Raw genomic sequence first — 19,911 nt, forward strand, 5'->3', positions numbered from 1 at the left:
TGGGTTAAACCATCTGTTAATCATGTTAGAGAATTGTGACGATGCGCAATGGGGGCTTATAATGGGGCACGGAGCCACTGGTGGCACAATGGGTTAAACCATCTGTTAGCTCCAGCTTCTCATGTGGGGACATGAGAGAAACCTCACACAGGATGGTAAAGCATCTGGGCATCCCCTGGGCAACATCCTTGCAGACAATTCTCTCACACCAGAAGTGACTTACAGTTTCTCAAGTCACTCCTGACATTTAAAAAATGGGGCATCACCCAGATGTCCTGCTGGGCTCCCACAACAAGGCACCTTGAAAAATTGTAAGACATAACAACTTCCCACTGCCATCTGTTTTGGATTACCAATGTCCAATAGTTCTGTAGGGGGCCCTTGCTCCTCTCTTCTTCCGGTGTCATAATACAAGGCAGCCTGATCTATGATGTACCATACTGTTGCACACTGCAAACACTGCCATGCTGCTCACTCTGCTTGTGTGATTGTTCCCATGTCACAATGTTCTCCTCCTGGGAATACGTCCCTTACACAATCCCACACTTCTAGACTGTGTAATCTTAAATTGGTGTATTATGTTGTAAATTGCTAACATAATCCCATCCCAAGAACATAACAAAACAGAACCACACTTGTAAGTGGATGAGTTTATATAATATAGATATATTTATTGAAGGTGTAAAAATCAAATGACACATGTACAATATTTTCTCATAAGGAAAATGTTGTCTTGTTTACGTTTCACAAACTGTAAAACTGTATGTTTATAAAGATCTTTTTTAAAAAAACAAAGAATTTTATCACAAAATTATTTTCTAAAACTTTTTTTAAAAACTGAAAATTTAGCCCAATTCATGGTAAGCATTAGGTCTCTCCTTTCTGGTAAAACTTCAAGAGAATATGTATGAGCACAGACAGCAAGGCTTGTATCTCTTGTTTAAAATACTTAAACACAAATGACATATTAAAACAGTACAGAGTTCTTTCATAGGATGGTACAAGGTCTAGGACGGTGTTTCTCTACGCTACATCAAACAGTGCAACAGAGATTCAGTGTAAATCTTTACAGTGTTTAATTGATTCAATACTTGTGTTCAAGTATATGTTCATGCACATGATTAAAATCCCTACTTTGCCATTTTTGTCTATTTTTGTTCATAAAAGTTTCTAAGTTACAGTAGATCATTTCCTACAGTATGTTTCTAAGGGCACAGAGAAACCCTATAAACATGAGGTGTCTCAACATTTTCCAAGGCACATTCATTCATGTGGAGAATATGTGTTAGGATGTACACCATTTGTGGAGACTGCCCAGGTCTTCCCAGAACATAAAAATATGCAGAATAGATAAGATGAATAGTCTACAGTGTCCACAGCAGCCAACCAGTTGCCTACAGGAAACTCACAATCAAGATATGCAACAGCTCCTTGTGAACTAAGCTCTCCAGAAATTGTTATACCAGCACTGGATGGAGTCTATAGTATATTAATCATAACTAGTAGCAACTGATGGCCCCACCTTTGGCAAATTTGTCCAACAACCCTTTAAAGCAGTGGTTCCCAACCTTTTTTGACCAGGGACCACTTGACTCTCCACCATTAGTACCAATAGGTTTACGAATCTGTTTTTGGTCAACTTTAGATTTAGCTTAGTTATTTGGGGTGCTGATTCAGAAAACTGCATTGGATAGACCACGTCAGCTCTAGTTTCTGATACAGAACATATGCCACCCAGTAGTTGCCATCTGCTTGCCCACAGAAAACCATATTTAATAATCTAGAACTGTGGACCTTATTTTAGGTCTCACGGGCCACAGGTTGGGAACCACCACTTTAAAGCTGTCCAAAATGCTATACTAACCAATTTAGGGGAGCAGCAGTTTCCCAAGATGAAATGAAATGTCTGAAAAATGTGGTGCTGAGATTATGAAAATTGATACTGGGAAGCTGTGGCAACATCTAGAGATGTTCTGCACCAAATGGTATGTTTATCACACAAATACATATCTGGGGAAACTTTGTCTGATAAAGTTCTTAGTAAAATAAGCATTGTTTTCCTAATACATTCTGTAATATAACCTGTTTAATGTTTTTAGCTTAACTCACATCAAAACCTGTTGCAAAAATATCTGAGGTCAATCTGACTCTGAGCACCAATATATCATCATAAAATAAAGTGGATTTCATTTCTTGGATACAGCAAAAAAATCACCTTAAAAAAGTAAATTTAGGGAAACATGATGGCTTCTTACCAGGAACAATGAAGTGAACAGTTATGTGTGCTGAAGTCACACTTGTTATAAGTGATCCCATCCAGCACACCTAACCATGGACAGTATTTTGCTACCTCTTCCTCTTTGGGGCTTGGGAACGGGAAAAGTGTTTATTGTACTGAATATAAACATTTAAAATAGTAGTTTTTTAAAAAAATTCCGATAAATGTATCCAAAATAATTCATATAAAAATTAATCATGGAAACTCTGAGCATAAAACAAAAAAATGTCTTGGCAGGCAAAAAATAAATTAATTTGATTAAATTATATGTAATCTGATAATATTTGGTCTGAAGAAGCGTGCTTGGGGGTGTGTTTATAAATAATGTGACTGTGAAGAGCTGAGAGCTAACCAGACTGCCTGCCAGAGGTCAACTCCTTTGCTGCATTTTCTGCGCATAAAAGTCCCTGCACGTCTCACAGCAACGCTGATACCACCTCATGTCCTGACAGAGGTTCTTCTCCCGTATCACGCGGCAGTATACAGGCCATTGGTCTCCCAGACACTTGAACGTTAAGGCAGCTGTGAGAGGATACAAAACAAAGAGACACCGGTGTCTTTCCAAATGTCTCTCTAAGGCATTTACTATGTTCAGATTTATACAATTTTATTTATTCATTTATCATATTACTCCCCTGCTCTTCTCACCCCTCAGGGGACTCATAGCAGCTGACATATATAGTCAACAATTTGATTCAATTTTGTATAGTACACAACATCAGATGAGCAATGAAAATGAAACCAAAGCTAAGAATGCTATAGAGTTAATGATGTATTAGAGTCTATTGTGGAGAATGTGTTAGGGGACATTTCTAACCCAAAGAATGAGCTGAGGTGAAACACATTCATTGTGACTCTGTAACTCTGATCACAGCATAGCTAAGGAAATACATGCAGAAATGACAAGACATGATTAGAATGACCATGACTGTGTGGTGCTTACTCACCTAACCTAGGAGATGTAATTGTGTTCACATTGATTTTTTCATTACAGGGCTGCAGGTGGCAGGGTCTGTAGGCTGCAGGCTTTTCAGAGGAAAAACACTCATTGCCATGCCTTCCTGTGATCTTGTGCATGCACTGGATTACCCGGGATTGCATACCTTTGCCACAGGTGATAGAACACTGCAAAGAATTCAAGAGAGACAGATAAGGGGGGCACCCTTTTTGTCCATAAAAAACTCCAGATTTCTTTCAAACTGGACACAGGTTGACTCTTCGTTTTCCAGAAATCTAAACAAGTCCAGAACTTGAAATGTTTTCCTGCTTTCTACTATCACCTTTGAGGAAAGGGGGCTAGTTACACATTCACATTCACCTTCACTGAGTTTTTCTCAAAGAGCTGTTGCTCTTCCAAAGCTTGATATTTGATGGGAGAGCATAAGAGGGGGGCGGGGATTCTGGGTTCTGCTGCTGGACTTACAGCCCCTTGATGGAGTGTCACATTGTTGTGGTGAGCGGGCCTGCGTGTTTTAATGAACCTGTGGGCCTAACCACTGGAGTCATGCACTCCCAGGAGGGGCCACAGGGGAGGTTCCAGACCAAGCACAATCCAAAGACCTGGAGACTTCAATGGGGGATGAGGTGGAGGATAACATGGTACATGATACAACAGCTGTGAAGGTGGAAGAAGACTGCAACAGATTGAGAAGCCACTGTCATTGTGTTAACCATGCCACTAGTTGGGACCTCACTCTGTGAAAACTGTGCGTTGATCAGTTGTGCACTGACCTCCACACATTAAAAAAAACTAACACACAGGTGTTTCCCAAGCTGGACTTACAAAAATCTATGTTGTGCCTAGGCATTATGATTTTTCTGCTCCTAACTGTTTTTTTCTGTAATTGTTACTTTCAAGATTTAGCCCATTCCTATATGTCCCTGATGTTATCTCTATTTCTGGCATTATCTCTATTTCTAACTGGCTCTAACTAATTGTTTAATAGACAAAGCTCTGGTTTTATGTTCTCTCCTCTATAGTTAGCCTTCACTCTTACAACATCCCAAAGGATGTGATTGTCTGGCTTTACTCAGGCTTCCTAAGCTCCTACTTTTGCACAGATACTATGGTTAATATGGTGCTATCAATGCATGCAGCACTAAAAATAAAACTCTCAAAAGAAAGAAAGAAAGAAAGAAAGAAAGAAAAGAAAAGAAAAGAAAAGAAAAGAAAAGAAAAGAAAAAAAGAAAATAATATAGGGGCAAAGATGAGTTTACTAATCTCAAATGAAATTATAGCATTCTAGATATGACAGATTATACCATGCCACCGATACCATTCCAGATATGCCAATGACTCTCTGACTCGCTCTCTCTGTATAGCCACCTTGAATGGAGTTGTAGATTAACAGATAATGAAGGGAAAGCTCTAAAAGCTTTCACGTTCTTTTTAAAAAGGGCTCAGGTATACTTCCACAGTAACAATTCCATCGGAAGGTTTATGTTAAAATGACTTGTGAGCTACTATACACACGTCTGACTTTGGGAGAAAGCCTGCAAACCCTGGAATGGTTTCCAGAGTGTTGCTATTGGCATTCCTCCATTCAGACAAACATTTCTCTCTCCAATAGCAAATTCAGATGGTGAGTGCCAACAAGACTTTAGCCAAAAAAGGGGCCACTGTAAAGTGAGAGGGAATTATCAACATGCTGGGGGAAATCCCAACGCTTCCAAAAGTACCAAAAGATCTTCAGCAAAAATTCTAAAGCAGCAACAAAATCACAGTACAGCCCAAGCAGAACTGGCCGTACTCAGCAGCCAAGGGTATGCCATGTACATCACATACCTGAGTGCTTGAAAATGATGGTTCACTTATAATTGGTATAAATTTGGTGATTTTATAGGGAAATCATAAGGTGACTTTTAAAACACACATGATATATGTTCAGTATACATATGCACAGATATTGCAAAAGATTCACAATAATGTGCATATTACTCTAAAATTTATGTAATTATTGTGCTTTTAAGGAAAAGTTCATAATCTGTCACCAATGCTGCTGCACCTAGTTTACTTCTTCAGTAAAAACAGTTTGATTAGCTCTAGGTATAGTCTATTTCATAGCAATAGATGGATTACTAGTCACATTTTCAATTTTTCACCTATATGTCTGATGATCGCTACCTACACAGAGAGAAACGACTAATATTGCTGACTCATATTCAGTCTTCACTTTCCGAAGCACCATTCAGGGGGATTATGGGGGGAAATGACCTCTGCTACCTGTGTACTTGCCTGTCTTTCAGCTAGAGTCTCTCCCTGCCCTGTCCCCTAATAAAGTTTTCTAACATTAGAAAAGAGGCAACATGGCTTTAAATAGCTATAGTATATGGGAGGTGAAAATGCATGAATTTTCTTTTCTTTTTTTCTTTTTTGCAAAATGCTTTCTGTATGCTCTGTTGCACAACAACTGATTTAACCGTTCCAGAAATGACTTTTCTCTAGAGAAGTGGTTCTCAACCTGGAGTCCCCAGGTGTTTTTGGCTGACTACTCCCAGAAATCCTAGCTAGTTTACTAGCTGTTAGGATTTCTGGGAGTTGGAGACCAAAAACATCTGGGGACCCCAGGTTGAGAACCACTGCTCTAGAGGTCTAAGACAGCAGCATGTATACTGTATATCTAATGTTGCTTTTACAAAATAACAAAACTGATGTTTTGACATTGTTGTTGTTCATTCGTTCAGTCATTTCCAACTCTTTGTGACCTCATGGACCAGCCCATGCCAAAGCTCCCTGTCAGCCATCACCACCCCCACCCTTTACTTTATTTTTTGACATAGATAAGGTAAAGTAAAGGTTTTCCATTGACATTAAGTCCAATTCTGGGGGGTGATGCTCATCTCCATTTCTAAGCCAACAAGCTGGCATTGTCCATAGATGCCGCCTAGGTCACATAGCTGGCATGACTGCATGGAGCTCCATTACCTTCCCGCAGAAGCAGTACCTATTGATCTATGCACATTTGCATGTTTTTGAACTGCTAAGTTGGCATAAACTGGGGCTAACAGCGAGCGCTCAACCTACTCCCTGGATTTGAACTGCCGACCTTTCGGTCAGCAAGTTCAGCAACTCCTTTGACATAGATAGGCAGTTTTAAATGGTGTGAAAATTAACCCATATCTAAGTTTGATCGTATATAGGGACATGTACAATATTTCAGTGTACATGATTATTCTGTATTCTTGTCAAATTTTCACTAATGGTAGCTCACCTATATTTAATTAGCTAAAGATGTAAACAAGAACATTTTAAAGCATAAAACAATTACATACTGTGCTCCAAACGTTATTTTGCAACAGGTAATGAACCAATTTCAGTAAATTATATTTTGGTTCAATACAGAATCAAGTATGCACCCAACATACTTCACTATGTGCTTTTCTTCATACTGTAAGTGGTTAGCAGAATTCGTCTACAAAATATCCTGGTTTTAAGCATATATATATGTGTGTGTGTGTGTGTGTGTGTGTGTATGTGTGTGTGTGTGTGTGCCCACACAATTTCTGGAAGAAGCATTAACAACCTTAGATATGAAGATGATACCACTTTGATGGCCAAAAGCGAGGAGGAGCTGAGGAGCCTTCTAATTAAGGTAAAGAAGAAAGTGCAAAAGCTGGGTTGCAGTTAAACATTTAAAAAAAACCAAGATTATGGCAATCGGGCTGATTGATAACTGGCAAATAGAGGGAGAAAACGTGGAGGCAGTGACAGAGTTTGTTTTTCTAGGTGCAAAGATTCCTGCAGACGCAGGCTGCAGCCAGGTAATCAGAAGACACTTCTTGGGAGGAGAGCAATGACCAATCTTGATAAAATAGTGAAGAGTAGAGACATCACACTGGCAACAAAGATCCGCACAGGCAAAGCAATGGCATTCCCCATAGCAATCTACGGATGTGAGAGCTGGACCATAGGGGAAGGCTGAGCAAAGGAAGATAGATGCTTTTGAACTGTGGTGTTGGAGGAAAGTTCTGAGAGTGCCTTGGACCACGAGAAGATCCAACCAGACCATACTTCAGGAAATAAAGCCCGACTGCTCATTGGAGGGAAGGATAGTAGAGGCAAAGATGAAGTACTTTGGCCACATCATGAGAAGAAAGGAAAGCTTAGAGAAGACGATGATGCTGGGGAAAATGGAAGGAAAAAGGAAGAGGGGACGACCAAGGGCAAGATGGATGGGATCCATGAAGTGACTGGCTTGACTCTGAAGCACCTGGGGGAGGTGACAGCCGACAGGGGGCTCTGGCGTGGGATGGTCCATGAGGTCATGAAGAGTCAGAAGAGACTGAATGAATGAACAACAACAACAACACACACACACACACACGTAGCCTTTACCAGAGAAGAAGATGCAAAACCTTATTCAAATTTCTGCAGTTTGAACACAATCTTAAGTTTTTTGGACAATTTATCAAGCACCAAGTCATGAGGAATGTTTTATATATTAGGAAGAACTTCCTGACTATGAGAGTTGTTCAGCAGTGGAATTCTCTGCCCCCGAGTGTGGTGGAGGCTCCTTCTTTGGAGGCTTTTAAACAGAGGCCGGATGGCCATCTGTCAGGGGTGCTTTGAATGCAATATTCCTGCTTCTTGGCAGGGGGTTGGACTGGATGGCCCATGAGATCTCTTCCAACTCTATGATTCTATGATTTTATGATTCTACTCTCTAAAACTGTGTCCTGGATCAAGATATTTGAAAGCCATTAAAAGGAATGACAGATGTTATTTCTTTTATTCTCCATTCTCCATAATTCAAGTCACTGAACTATAAACATTATACCAAACAAACAATTCTTCAATTTGGCACCACCACATTTATTCAAGATTCTCTTTCCTTTCCTGCCAGACACATATATTTTGAAACCAATACAGAGTCCTTAGACCAACAGCTGAGGAAGGTGCGGTAATGCCATACGCCACTTCCAGCTGGCCTTAGTAAGAAGTAAATTAAGGGAAAAATTGTCACTGGCAGGGAGCAACATTTAAACTGTGTACCCCAGCCAAGACAATAGGCAATCAGTGCCGAGTCTGATAAAAATCTGCAGTTGGAAGTGCCAATCTGTAACAGTGTTAACAACATACACTTGGACAACTTCTTCCAAGAACAAATGATCACTCCGGTTGCAACCCACAAATCACTTGTTCCAGAATTATTACACAGAGAACATAAGAACATGAGAAGTGTTTGTTGGAGCTCACCAAAGCTTCCTGAAAACCAATCAGAATGGAACCTTAGAAGACTGGAGGTTACAAGTTTGCCTAAAAGGGTTTGACTTAGAAAAGAGAAAGGAGAGAAGTGGAAATGTGACATGGTAGTATGCCTCCAGACTAGAAAGAAATAATTTCTGTGCATTTCAGGTCTTTCCTATAGTGTATTTTTCAGTCTCCAGAGATATTAAAGTTGTTTTTGAAATTAATTCTTTCTCTGTTTCTACTTTGTGTCTTCAAGTTGAATCTGATTCATGTCAACCGTCTCAAAGGATTTCCCTAGCAATATTTATTCCGCAGAGATATGTGCTTGCTTTTTTTCTTATGCTAAGACATTGTGACTTGTCCATGCCACTTAAAGGTTTCCTCAGCCAAGTATATATCCAAGTCACCTTAAATCTGATATTGGGAGAAAGGTGGGATATAAATTCAATAAATATTGATAACCCTTCACTCAAGTGTTCTAGTATAACATCAGATTAATGCAACAAATAACAAATTATTTAGTTGAAATAAATTCAAGTTTGCAATTACTAAGACATAACTATGATACATTACTATTATACTATAATGTGGAATAATTGATTTTAGCTACATTCATCATTGCACAGCTTTTGTGACTCCTTGTGTATTTGGAATTACCGATTATGTTTGTATGTATCTGACAAATTAAAAACTAACTCAAAACAATTACTTAATTACTCTAGTATTAAGTAATAAAATGGGAGAAATTTATTTTGTAAAAAACATGAAGCTATACCAGGCATGGGCAAACTTTGGCCCTCCAGGTGTTTGGGACTTCAACTCCCAGCCAAATTAGTGGCTATTAGGAATTGTGGGAGTTGAAACCTATTCTGTTGGTTTCAATCAGCCCACAAATATAGATGGCAGCAATACAATTTTCTGTCGGTGGTGTTGTTATCATGATTTTCAAATACAGGAAAAATCATCAATGTGCAATGACAGGCTCTGGTAACCTTTCCCAAGTCCTGCAGCCTTCATCCAATCAATAATTATTTTAGTTCAATATTTACTTTTGGCATAATTTAAATTATTAAAGGAATCTAGGACCTCCTTGCCTGCTACCAAGTACTTATGGATAGCTGACTAGTTTTCCTATATTTCTAGAGCTTTTTAAATTGTTACATGGGATTTAAGACATTATAGCACTAGTATAATGAGATGTGAAGATGTTGGATCCTTTTGGTTGAAATGTGAGATCTTCGTGAAACATGTCTATATAAATTAATTTAGGTAAATAATAGAGAAATGTCTCCCCCCCCCCCTCCCTCCCCACAGTCACTGGCAATCCAGCTGAGATCACTCCAGGTGACGAGCAACTGACATGACCCATGTTACACATGATTGGCCCCGGGATTGGGGCTCTGTCCCTCTGCCCCTGGCCACTGTGGAGATGGGAGGGATTCCTGATCATTCCAGCAGGGATTCTTTGACATTCCAGCATTGTCAAACCCTATTCACTGCCACTGGGTGGCCACCCTTACCACCCACTCTTATTCTTGTTGTAGCAAGTGTGACGTGGGTCATGTCAGTCGCTCATCACCTGGAATGACCTCAGCTGGATTGCCAGAGTGACTTGGAGGGGGGGAGATTTGTCCATTATTTACCTAAATTAATTTATATGGACATGTTTCGCAAAGATATCACATTTCAATCAAAAGGATCTAACATCTTTGCATCTCATTACTCTAGTGCTATAGATTTTTAAATCTCATGTAACCATTTTTCAAAGTTATCCCTAGGACACAGAGCAATGGATTTATATTGCAGGAAAAGAGATTCAATTTAAACATTAGGATGAACGTCCTGATTATTAGAGTTGTTAAACAGTGAAATATGCTGCCTTGGAGTGAGGTAGAGTCTCCTCCTCTGGAGGTTTTTAAAGAGAGTCTGAATGGCTACATGTCAGACATCCTTTGATAGCCTGTTTCTACATGGTAGGATCAGATGGCCCTTGTGGTCTCTTTCAACTCTTTGATGATATGATTCTATGATTTGCATTTTCAAAGTTTTCATCTTTTAAGATTTCTTGAGGTGTAGAGGTAGGGTGAGAGTTGGGTGGGCTCTGACTGTTGCCTTGAAACATAGTGGTAATATATTTTAAATAACAGTGTCCAAGCTTTTGGAATTTAAATTAATTTTAGTTGCCTCCTCTTGTATGGAAGGTTTTTTAAACTTAGAATATTAATTTCATTTCAATACCTATATTCCAGTTTCCTTTTAGCCTTCATAAATTGCAAAGTACTTGCTATTATAATGTTTACATTTAATATAATCTAATGAATTATCTTGTTCTTGTATAAAATCAGATTTCAGTTTATTTGTTCTTCCATTTACAGATTTTCTTTGCATTTAAAGATTTGAATGTCACTTGTAGCAGCCTTGTGTTCCTTTTAATCAGTTTATACTCTTCCCTTTTGTGTGTTTTCCAACTCCCACAATGGTTTTAATTAGGCTCCAAGACAAAATAGAATAAGGGGTTTCAAACTAAAAAAAGAAGAAAATGCATATATTTTTAATGATATATATCTGTAATGGCGGTGTGTGAGTGTGTACACACCATTAAATTTCTGTTGTGGGAGGCTAGATACGCCAGTTAAAATTAATATATGTATTGCTTTACTATATTTTCTTTTGAAGGGAAGGTGCTTTTAGTGATCGGCTTTCTCTTTCACTGCATCTGGGAAACAAGGAAGCAATTTAATCCTCAGCAATCCTTTTATATTGACAACTTTGTTTTCAAAGTTCTTTACTCTAATGGCCCTCTCTAGACCACACTGCTTGTTCAGTGACTCCCTAGGTGACTGTCAATTGTCAGGCTGCATTTAGTCTTATATATTCAATCTCTTCAGGCATCTGGCACACACAGAAAACATGGCACTGTGAAGCTGCAGGAATCGCAAAGGAAATAATACACTTCACAATGCCACAAAAGCATGGAAATGCAAGTAAGCTGTTTAAAACATTCCACCAACCAATAAGCAATTTACCATTGTTCAGTTGAAAGGCAATCCTATGTTCTTAGCCCTCCTGAAAGCTTCTCCCAAACTATAAACCCATGCATACTTCCCATTTCTACTGAAATCAATAAGCCTCGATTCTGAAGAAATTGAATTCCTTGAATAGAATTCCCCAAAGGATTCACATGATCACAAATATAATTAACTCGTATTTGCTTATAGTTAATTCTGTTTTTGAAAAAATTATAGAGGAGCCTCCTTCAGGGTCTCTGTGTAGGGTCTCTATACTCTCTGTGGAGTATAGAGGAGCCTCCTTCAGGGTCTCTGTGAATCCACATATTGACTGCTTTGTGTCTAAATAGAGCTCCTCAGAAATGTGTGGAACTCAAGAGAACATTCAGTGAAGGATGCAAGACAGTAAGTTTCTTGCCCTTTTTGGCTTCTGCAATGATAATAACCCATTTTCAGGTTCACAATGAATTGTTTTGTGAGGCATTATCTCCTTTCCCTGTTTCCTCCTCAGGTACCACTGTGTTGGTATTGTTGCTATTCTATTTCTCTTCTCTTGAGCCCATTTATTTCTTTAATCACAGAATCTTTGGACTCATGGGACTGTGTTGAATAATCTTCTCCTTGGAGTTCACAGCCTCTGAGACCTTTCGTTTAAAAGTCTGTTGGATGTAATAAGACTTGATAACAAGACATCCACCACTTCTGCCTCCTTGGTTTAGAGGAGGGGCACATCATAGAATAGTGCAAATATCATCAGGATTTTATGAACACTTGGGATCTGTCTGTATAAACTGATGTTTTCTGGTATGGAAGGTTCTACTTTCTGTTTCTGCCTTCTGCCATCTGTTGAACAACTAGCTTGTCCTTCAAGATATTGGATTGTATCTTTCTGAGTCCATCACTTATTATTTCCTCCCCTTGACCTGACATTGGCACAGAAACCAGGCTTCACCTTGTCTATACCTTTGACAACAGAACACAGATCAGACCCTAAAGGTGGCCTAAAATCCCACAAATATATACCCTTGTACATTGTTACTGAGATTGTTGTTAGAGAAAGAGTCTGTCCATGCAGTTATGCTGTTCTAAATTTTTATCTCTGGGTTGTTGTAGGGTTTTTTGGGCTATATGGCCATGTTCTAGAGACATTCTCTCCTTTTTATCTCACTTTTATCTATCTTGTGTATTTTCATTTGAAATGTCTTATGGCTGTTAAGAGGGTATTGTACAACAAGCAAAATTCCGATGTATGTTTTTATAGTAAAACATTTTATTAATATCTGAGAAAAGTGATTTTTTTTAAAAAAAAGTAGATATTTTGGGTGGATACTTTTTATAGTTGTAGTAGATACTTTTATAAGTAGAATTTTTTTATAAGTAGATACTTTTTATAGTTGTAACCAAATACTTTTCTAAGTAACATTCCATATTCTGGATTTGCCCACTAGTACCTCCTCATTTTTTGCCTCCTGCTGTGTATTGTCACTGAGATTGTCATTCTTAATTTCATGCACACACATCTGCATTCAGATGTGTTCAAAACAGCCATTATGTATAAGCTGACATGGCATCATCCTTTATAGGAAGTAGCAACAGGAGGTATACCATAAGGACAAGGACCCCATGCCCCCAGTTTGTTCACTTCTTGTTCACCCTTTTACACAGCCCCTTCACTAAATAATACATTTCATGATCATTTTCACTCAGGTCAGATTTGCATACCCCCTTTTTAAAGAAAACCTCAAACAATTATTATTGTGAACATAATAAAACATCAAACTTGGAGCTCTTTTCAGTTCTTTCTATCTTTAACTTCCTTTTGTTTAAGTAAATCTATTTTCTGGCTGAATTGTGTGTAAATTGTACCCCATGGAGAGCCATTCAATGATCAGCCAAAAAAAGTGTTGAATGCTTTGCTTTCCTACATATTTTTCATTGTATCCTGCATGACAGGCAAAAAGCGGGGATTGACATAAGAGCCTACATTTATTGTTTAGAGCCACTCTGTTTTCCGCTAGGAAATTTGCAAGATCAGAAAATATGCTAACATTTCAGTGAAGTGAAACTGGCAGGTCCACAGAACTTAAGTCACTTGAAATTCTATTTTGTTTCCTTTTATCCTTTTTCTTCTATACTGGAATTGCAAACAATGAAAATCACATGTAAGTTATATTTTTATGTTATGATATACAGTCATAAGTTTTACTAATCCCTTATTACCAATTTAAAATTGTGTTTTAGAAGCTCACAGTGAACAGAAAGTCAAGAAGAAGTATAGCAAGTCTCTTGTTTCAATGGATTAATAAATAAAAAATAAAATCTCAAGTCATGTTTTGGCCCTAGTTTGAAATTAACTTGGCTTTTCTCAATGAAAGAGCCCCCCTATCGATGTCAAGAATGATCTCTAAGAGCAAAAACAGTGAACAACCAGGTTATTGGAAGTGAACAAAGATCTGCACTTTTCACTTTTTTACCTAACTATAATTACATTACAATATAATTCATAGGTTTAATTTGCTATGTACTAACATGGCAGTGAAATCCAGCATGGTGTAGTTGTTTGAGCATTGGACTGATTCTGGAAACAAGGGTTTGATTCCCTGCTTGGCCATGGAATCCCACTGGGTGAGTCACACAGACCAAGAAGACAGTCCTTAAGATCACCATAATCCATAACTGACTTGAATGCACACAACAACAACAGCAGCAGCAGCAACAACAACAACAACAAGCATGGAAGCAGAATTACATAGCCACAACGAGAAAAAAGAAAAGAAAATCCAAATGGAGGTAAAGCTGAACTTGTTAATTTCCAATACACATCACTTCGGTATAAATCTTGTATGAGGTACAGTTACATGAAATATCAATATGGGTTTACCAAATTTTGTAGCAGTCATGTCAAACATTTGATTGCATTCAGTTCATAATTCACTGCATTGTAACTCTGAAGGTAATAATACACAGTATTTAAAATCCTTCAGATTACTTTCTAGTAATGCAAATCAAAAACATTAATATACTTAAAACAAAATGAAAAGAGGCTGAAGAGATGGCATGGTAGGAATATGGGCAGGACCATTCCCTCCCTGATTCACAAAATGTTGTATCAGCTAAAGCAGCAAAATCAAACACTCCCAAGATATCGCATAACTAATTATAACACCATTGGGTCAAGGAAGAACATAAAGAATTATTGTTGCTATTGTTCATTGTATTGTCAAAGGCTTTCATGGCTGGAATCACTGGGTTGTTGTAAGTTTTTGGGGCTGTATGGCCATGTTCCAGAAGCATTCTCTCCTGACGTTTCACTGCATCTATGGAAGGCATCACAACCTCTGAGGATGCCTGCCATAGATGTAGGCGAAACATTGGGAGATAATGCTTCTGGAACATGGTCATACAGCCTGAATAAAATGCTTATTGTTATTGTTGTTGTTGGCTTCCCCCTGAGCTAGCATCTGACATGCCAAAACCATTGGAATGGACACTGCTCAACTCCCCAAACAACTGTAAAACAGCCACATCTCTAACAAGAAATTCAGTGTCAATACACAAACCACATAAAACCACTCTCCTGGGAGTATCAGAATACATGATGTCTGGCATAGAGCCATTTCCTTTGTCTCAGGATTCACAGCCTTGATCTTGCACCTTATAGTCCATCTTTTTGCTATTATAGGGAGAGGGCATTTTGACCTCTCTCTCTTTCTCTCTCTCTCTCTCTCTCTCTCTCTCTCTCTCTCACACACACACACACACAAATCCAAGCAACTGTCACCTACCTAAAGTCTATGACAAGGTTTTATTACTATACATTCATGAATACGTTTAAAATTTTTAGTAAAAAGTCAATCCAATAAACCTGGGTCAATTTATCTATGGGTCCATGTTACTACTGTACCTTAACTCTTACCAAAAGAAAAAAGAAAACATCTTTTCCTTTGGGTCGAGTGGCAAAAGGCAATAGCTTAGTCCATCCTGAGAAAACCTAAAAGAACTACCTTTACTCTTTCCACTGTAGTGCCACTTCTGACCTTTTTGAATGTCTTGGGAGCAAATAACATTGGGCAGACTGGCCCTCTTAAATGGCTTTGATACTTTCCCTTCTCCTTAGAATGATCTCGACTTATCCATGAGTCATATAAAAATCCACCATTTTTATTCCAAAACATGCCCTCAACTTATACATGAGAATAACATGAAATTATAACTGTCGGTATGAAATATAAATTTTCAAGCATTTTGTACCTTAGACCAGTCACCCATTCTCCAAACATAGCATTTGGAGTAATCTTCACAGTCTTCTGCTTCTCTGGGCCTTGTAGACAAAACACACTTCTTCCGAGGATTGGTGCATCTCACAGTCCGATGTCGTACACCTTTTCCACATTTTACTGAACACTGTTGAAAGATACTAAAAATGCACCAAGGTACATACACACTACCAATACCAATTCTCCTTGTAGGAATCCATAGTTAATAATAATAAAATGGTAATGTTTTTAAAAATCTTTAAAGCACAAAGAAATTAATTAAGTACATATAAAACAATAATACAGGATAAAGCTGAGCAAATAATATTCAGTGTCACAACTCTGTCACACAAAGTTTATAAACTGCAAGGAGACCTGCACTGTGAGGTCTAAAAGCATCTCCTGGAGCCAGGAAGTTTCATCTAATCAAAGCCTGATTCAGTACTTAAAATCAGACCTTACTGATCTTCCCCATGATACAGCCTTTGTGATTAGAAGCAATATAAAGGAACCCAATTTATATGGCAGTTTGTCTAATGTATTTATACCAGATGTGTTTTATTCTGCATTTTCACACATAAGCCACAAATTGAGACAACTGTCTTAGGCTTAATTAGCCATGTTTTGCCTGAAATTTATTTACCACCACCAACAACAAAAAACTATATTTATATCCCACCCCATCTCCCAGTGGAGACTCACTTTTACCAGTATACTGTCTTTTACCAGTATACTGTCCCTTTACCCTTGCATTGCTCCACACTTTGCATGAGTGGGCAAGAAGCTAGACCGAACTAGTATATCCGTCTAAGCTTTAAAGTCAGCTTTTGAGTCATATATTATTTTGCTATTCATTAAATATAGGTTCCAATTCAGAATTAATGAAAAACATCTTTTTTTCATGTCAGGAGCGACTTGAGAAACTGCAAGTCACTTCTATTTATTTATTTATTTATTTATCGTGTCATCCGCAGTCACTTCTGATGTGAGAGAATTGGCTGTCTGCAAGGATGTTGTGCAGGGGATGCCCAGATGTTTTGATGTTTTACCATTCTTGTGGGAGGCTTCTTTCATGTCCCTGCATGGGGAGCTGGAGCTGACAGAGGGAGCTCACTGCAGCTTCTGTCTTATTTGGCTTCTCACATAAATAAAGTGAACAAATGCTGCTATATGCATCGATGCATCTTGGCTATATCCTGAACACAACATTTGTATCTGGTTATATGACATATTCATGAAAAAGAATTCTTTTTCTGTAGTTGTGCCTGGCTCTGGAATGGCTTTCCCAATGAGATACAACTGTCTGCAACATTACTATCTTTCTGGACAAAGATTTATTTATTTATTTTGCCATTTGTAATTATAAAGGATATGCTTCTGTTTAGTTTACTTTTTAAATCTACTGGGCAGTGGAACCTTAGAATCCATCAAAGAAGGGGAAGTTCAGAAAATATGCATAAGTGAAATATTTAAAGAAATAAGACATGCCAAAGAAAGCTTATACTGCACCTCTGACCAAACTCCAGCCTCCCACACTGTCATGCAGTCTTGACCTTCACAACGCTGAGCTGCATTGGGTTTGGGGATGACACAGTCCCTCTCCCGGGCTCGGATCAAGGTCCCATTTCTAAGTTGCTGAGTACAAGCTACCTGTCTATTCTGAGTTCCCTTCCCGCATGTCCTTGAGCATGGTGTCCATTCCGTCATCATCCATCTGTACAAAAACAGAAAAGAACTTATCGAGGAACTGACTTCCTGTTGGTATCATACACACACACACACACACACACACACACACATATATATATGTTCTTTTTTGATGGATGTGTTGTTTAGCTAAAAGCTATGAGAGCAGAGTAACACATGTGTTGCCACATCATGATTTATTTTATGCTGCACAACTCATATTGCAATTGATTTCATGTTTGTGCATTTGCATCAATGTGCAGTGCACATTTGGTTGAGAAATATCACAGTTCTGTAACAAGATAACTTGTTATCAATTATGTAACTTAACATCTCCTTGAAAGTTATACTACATCTCTTCTGTGTAGGATTTTAGCTAAGATCTTTCTACTCGGTTAATGTTGTATTATTTCTGCAAAATATTTTCTATTCTAGTTCAATTTTAAAATAAATTTAAACCTATTGCAGAAATAGCAATTTGCTGCTCACAGCAAAACTACCTCTGACAGTGATCCCAAACATCTATGATTGCTTCCTCTATATAGCACAAAATCTTAATGATGACAACATTAAGGAATTGTTTATCAACATCAATTTTAATTTTCTATTATAATGAGTATATGCTTCTTAATTGAAAGAATTCATTAATTTTACCCCACAGGATTAAAGAACAAAGGCATTATTTATATATATTCTAGAAATGATGGAGATACCTGATGACCAATTAAAGACTCACAGGCCACAAGGACCCACATCTTACATCCTCACATAATCTTCTAGGTTGTGATGCTTAGTATTTTCTCTCAATGCCAAAGTATAGGACATGTCAGAGACCTCTGTGTTATTTCAAAAGTCTCTGTAGCATCTTGTCATTTCATTTGGTGAGTCCACCAGATCAGAAAATCCCACTTCATATCTGTCTGAATCTCCATTATTTGACTTGTATCACCTTGTCTGGCACGGCTGTTCATTGCACTTTCGGACTTGTGGCTCAGGTTTTGTTAAATATTTGCATTTCCTGTTGTCCACAAAACTGATATTCTTATTCATAATCTTTGTGCAAGATACTGTTGTCTTTCTTTCTCCTAGTAAGACACAAAACAAAGGTTTATAGAACTACAGGAAACTTTTATTAAGTTCCTCATGCAACTGTTTTCATTAAAATACTGGCCAGGGGCCAAAGAACGACTTCATGCATAGTCAGCTCTTCTTCCTTTGAATAGCAGTTCCTGTTGTGATATCACAACCCTCCTTTGAAAGTTGCTTCAGTTTCAAAAGAGATGTGCCATGCAACATACGGATCTGTCTTTAGAGAAACAGAAACCCCCTTTGGGCATAAAGAACTAGCTCTGTCATTCTTTTATTCCAATCACTGCCTTGAATGGTTTTCAAATGGCAAGAAGAAAAATAAGGAACTATTTGAAAAATTAGGCTCTAGCACATGAATTTTCCCCAAAATATTTTTATTTTAAAAAGATCTACATTCTAAAATGAGCTTAGAAAACATGGAGTACACTATTTTCATACAAGCAGAACATCGAAACAAGGAATCAATTTAGAATGAAATAAATTTAATATGAACTCCCTTACTCTCTTATTCTACAATACTTACTGTTGTCTAGTACATTCTGCAAAAGTCGTCTTTTGAAATTTCCCCCCAGAAATTGTAAAAATTAATTGTGTGAATTTAAAATGCATTCTCTTTAAGAATACTTTTGTTTTTGAAGAACCATTTTGAAGAACCATTTGCGAAAGAGGGTTAAGGGTAAATGGTTGTGAGATAATATCATTGTTTGAAGCAAACAATGACTGCTCCCCTCAAAAAAAAGTAACAATCTGCTCCTCTCAGTAAATGATATCCAACAAAAGTCTCTAGAGTGGACAATGCTTTTTAGGGGTCTTCTAGGAAAAGATGACACCCACTAAGAGCACTAGTGCTGCTTCTAATGTTAAAAAGAATGCAATGACCACACACACATATGAAGAAAGTGGGTGAACAAAATATTACACCAAGAGATTTTGTTTACGTTGTATAAACTAGGATGCCATAAAAAACCCAGACTTTAATATATCTGATTAATCTGCTCAAGTATGACACTATTTTCATGAAGTCCCACGCATACTTTAGAGAACTTGGATTTCAACTAAAGAAACTGACTGAGAGATAAGAAGTGCTTCTCTTTCAATAACTCAGAATTCTTACGTAGACCTGGATTTTCACTGTTACATAATGCACTTCCCCGTATTGCTAATAAAATGTTTTTATTTTTCCATGACAACAGTATTAGCACTTTTTTTCATGTCAGGAGCAACCTGAGAAACTGCAAGTCGCTTCTGGTGTGAGAAATTTGGCCGTCTGCAGGGTCGTTGCCCATGGAATGCCTGGATGTCTGACATTTTACCATCCTGTGGGAGGCTTCTCTCATGTCCCTGCTTGGGAAGCTAGAGCTGAGATGGGAGCTCACCCCGCTCCCCAGATTTAAACTGCTAAC

At 38.1% G+C, this 19,911-nt stretch overlaps 1 protein-coding gene across 5 annotated transcripts in view; it reads right to left on the bottom strand.

Moving 5' to 3' along the window:
- Nucleotides 1–646: 646 nt before the first annotated feature.
- ADAMTS19 (ADAM metallopeptidase with thrombospondin type 1 motif 19) overlaps nt 647–19,911 on the bottom strand; it is a 115,561-nt gene continuing 96,296 nt past the window's right edge. For all 5 annotated transcript variants that reach the window (XM_060762004.2, XM_060762003.2, XM_060762005.2 and 2 more), the window contains 5 exons: nt 18,369–18,504; nt 17,243–17,447; nt 15,729–15,881; nt 3,226–3,403; nt 647–2,800 (listed from right to left, as the gene is read on the bottom strand). In XM_060762004.2, coding sequence (XP_060617987.2) covers nt 2,649–2,800; nt 3,226–3,403; nt 15,729–15,881; nt 17,243–17,447; nt 18,369–18,504 — 824 coding nt within the window. In that variant the 3' untranslated portion in view covers nt 647–2,648. The remainder of the gene's footprint in view (nt 2,801–3,225; nt 3,404–15,728; nt 15,882–17,242; nt 17,448–18,368; nt 18,505–19,911) is intronic.

Source organism: Anolis sagrei, chromosome 2 (genome assembly GCF_037176765.1).
Source record: "Anolis sagrei isolate rAnoSag1 chromosome 2, rAnoSag1.mat, whole genome shotgun sequence".
Classification (NCBI taxonomy): Eukaryota; Metazoa; Chordata; class Lepidosauria; order Squamata; family Dactyloidae; genus Anolis; species Anolis sagrei.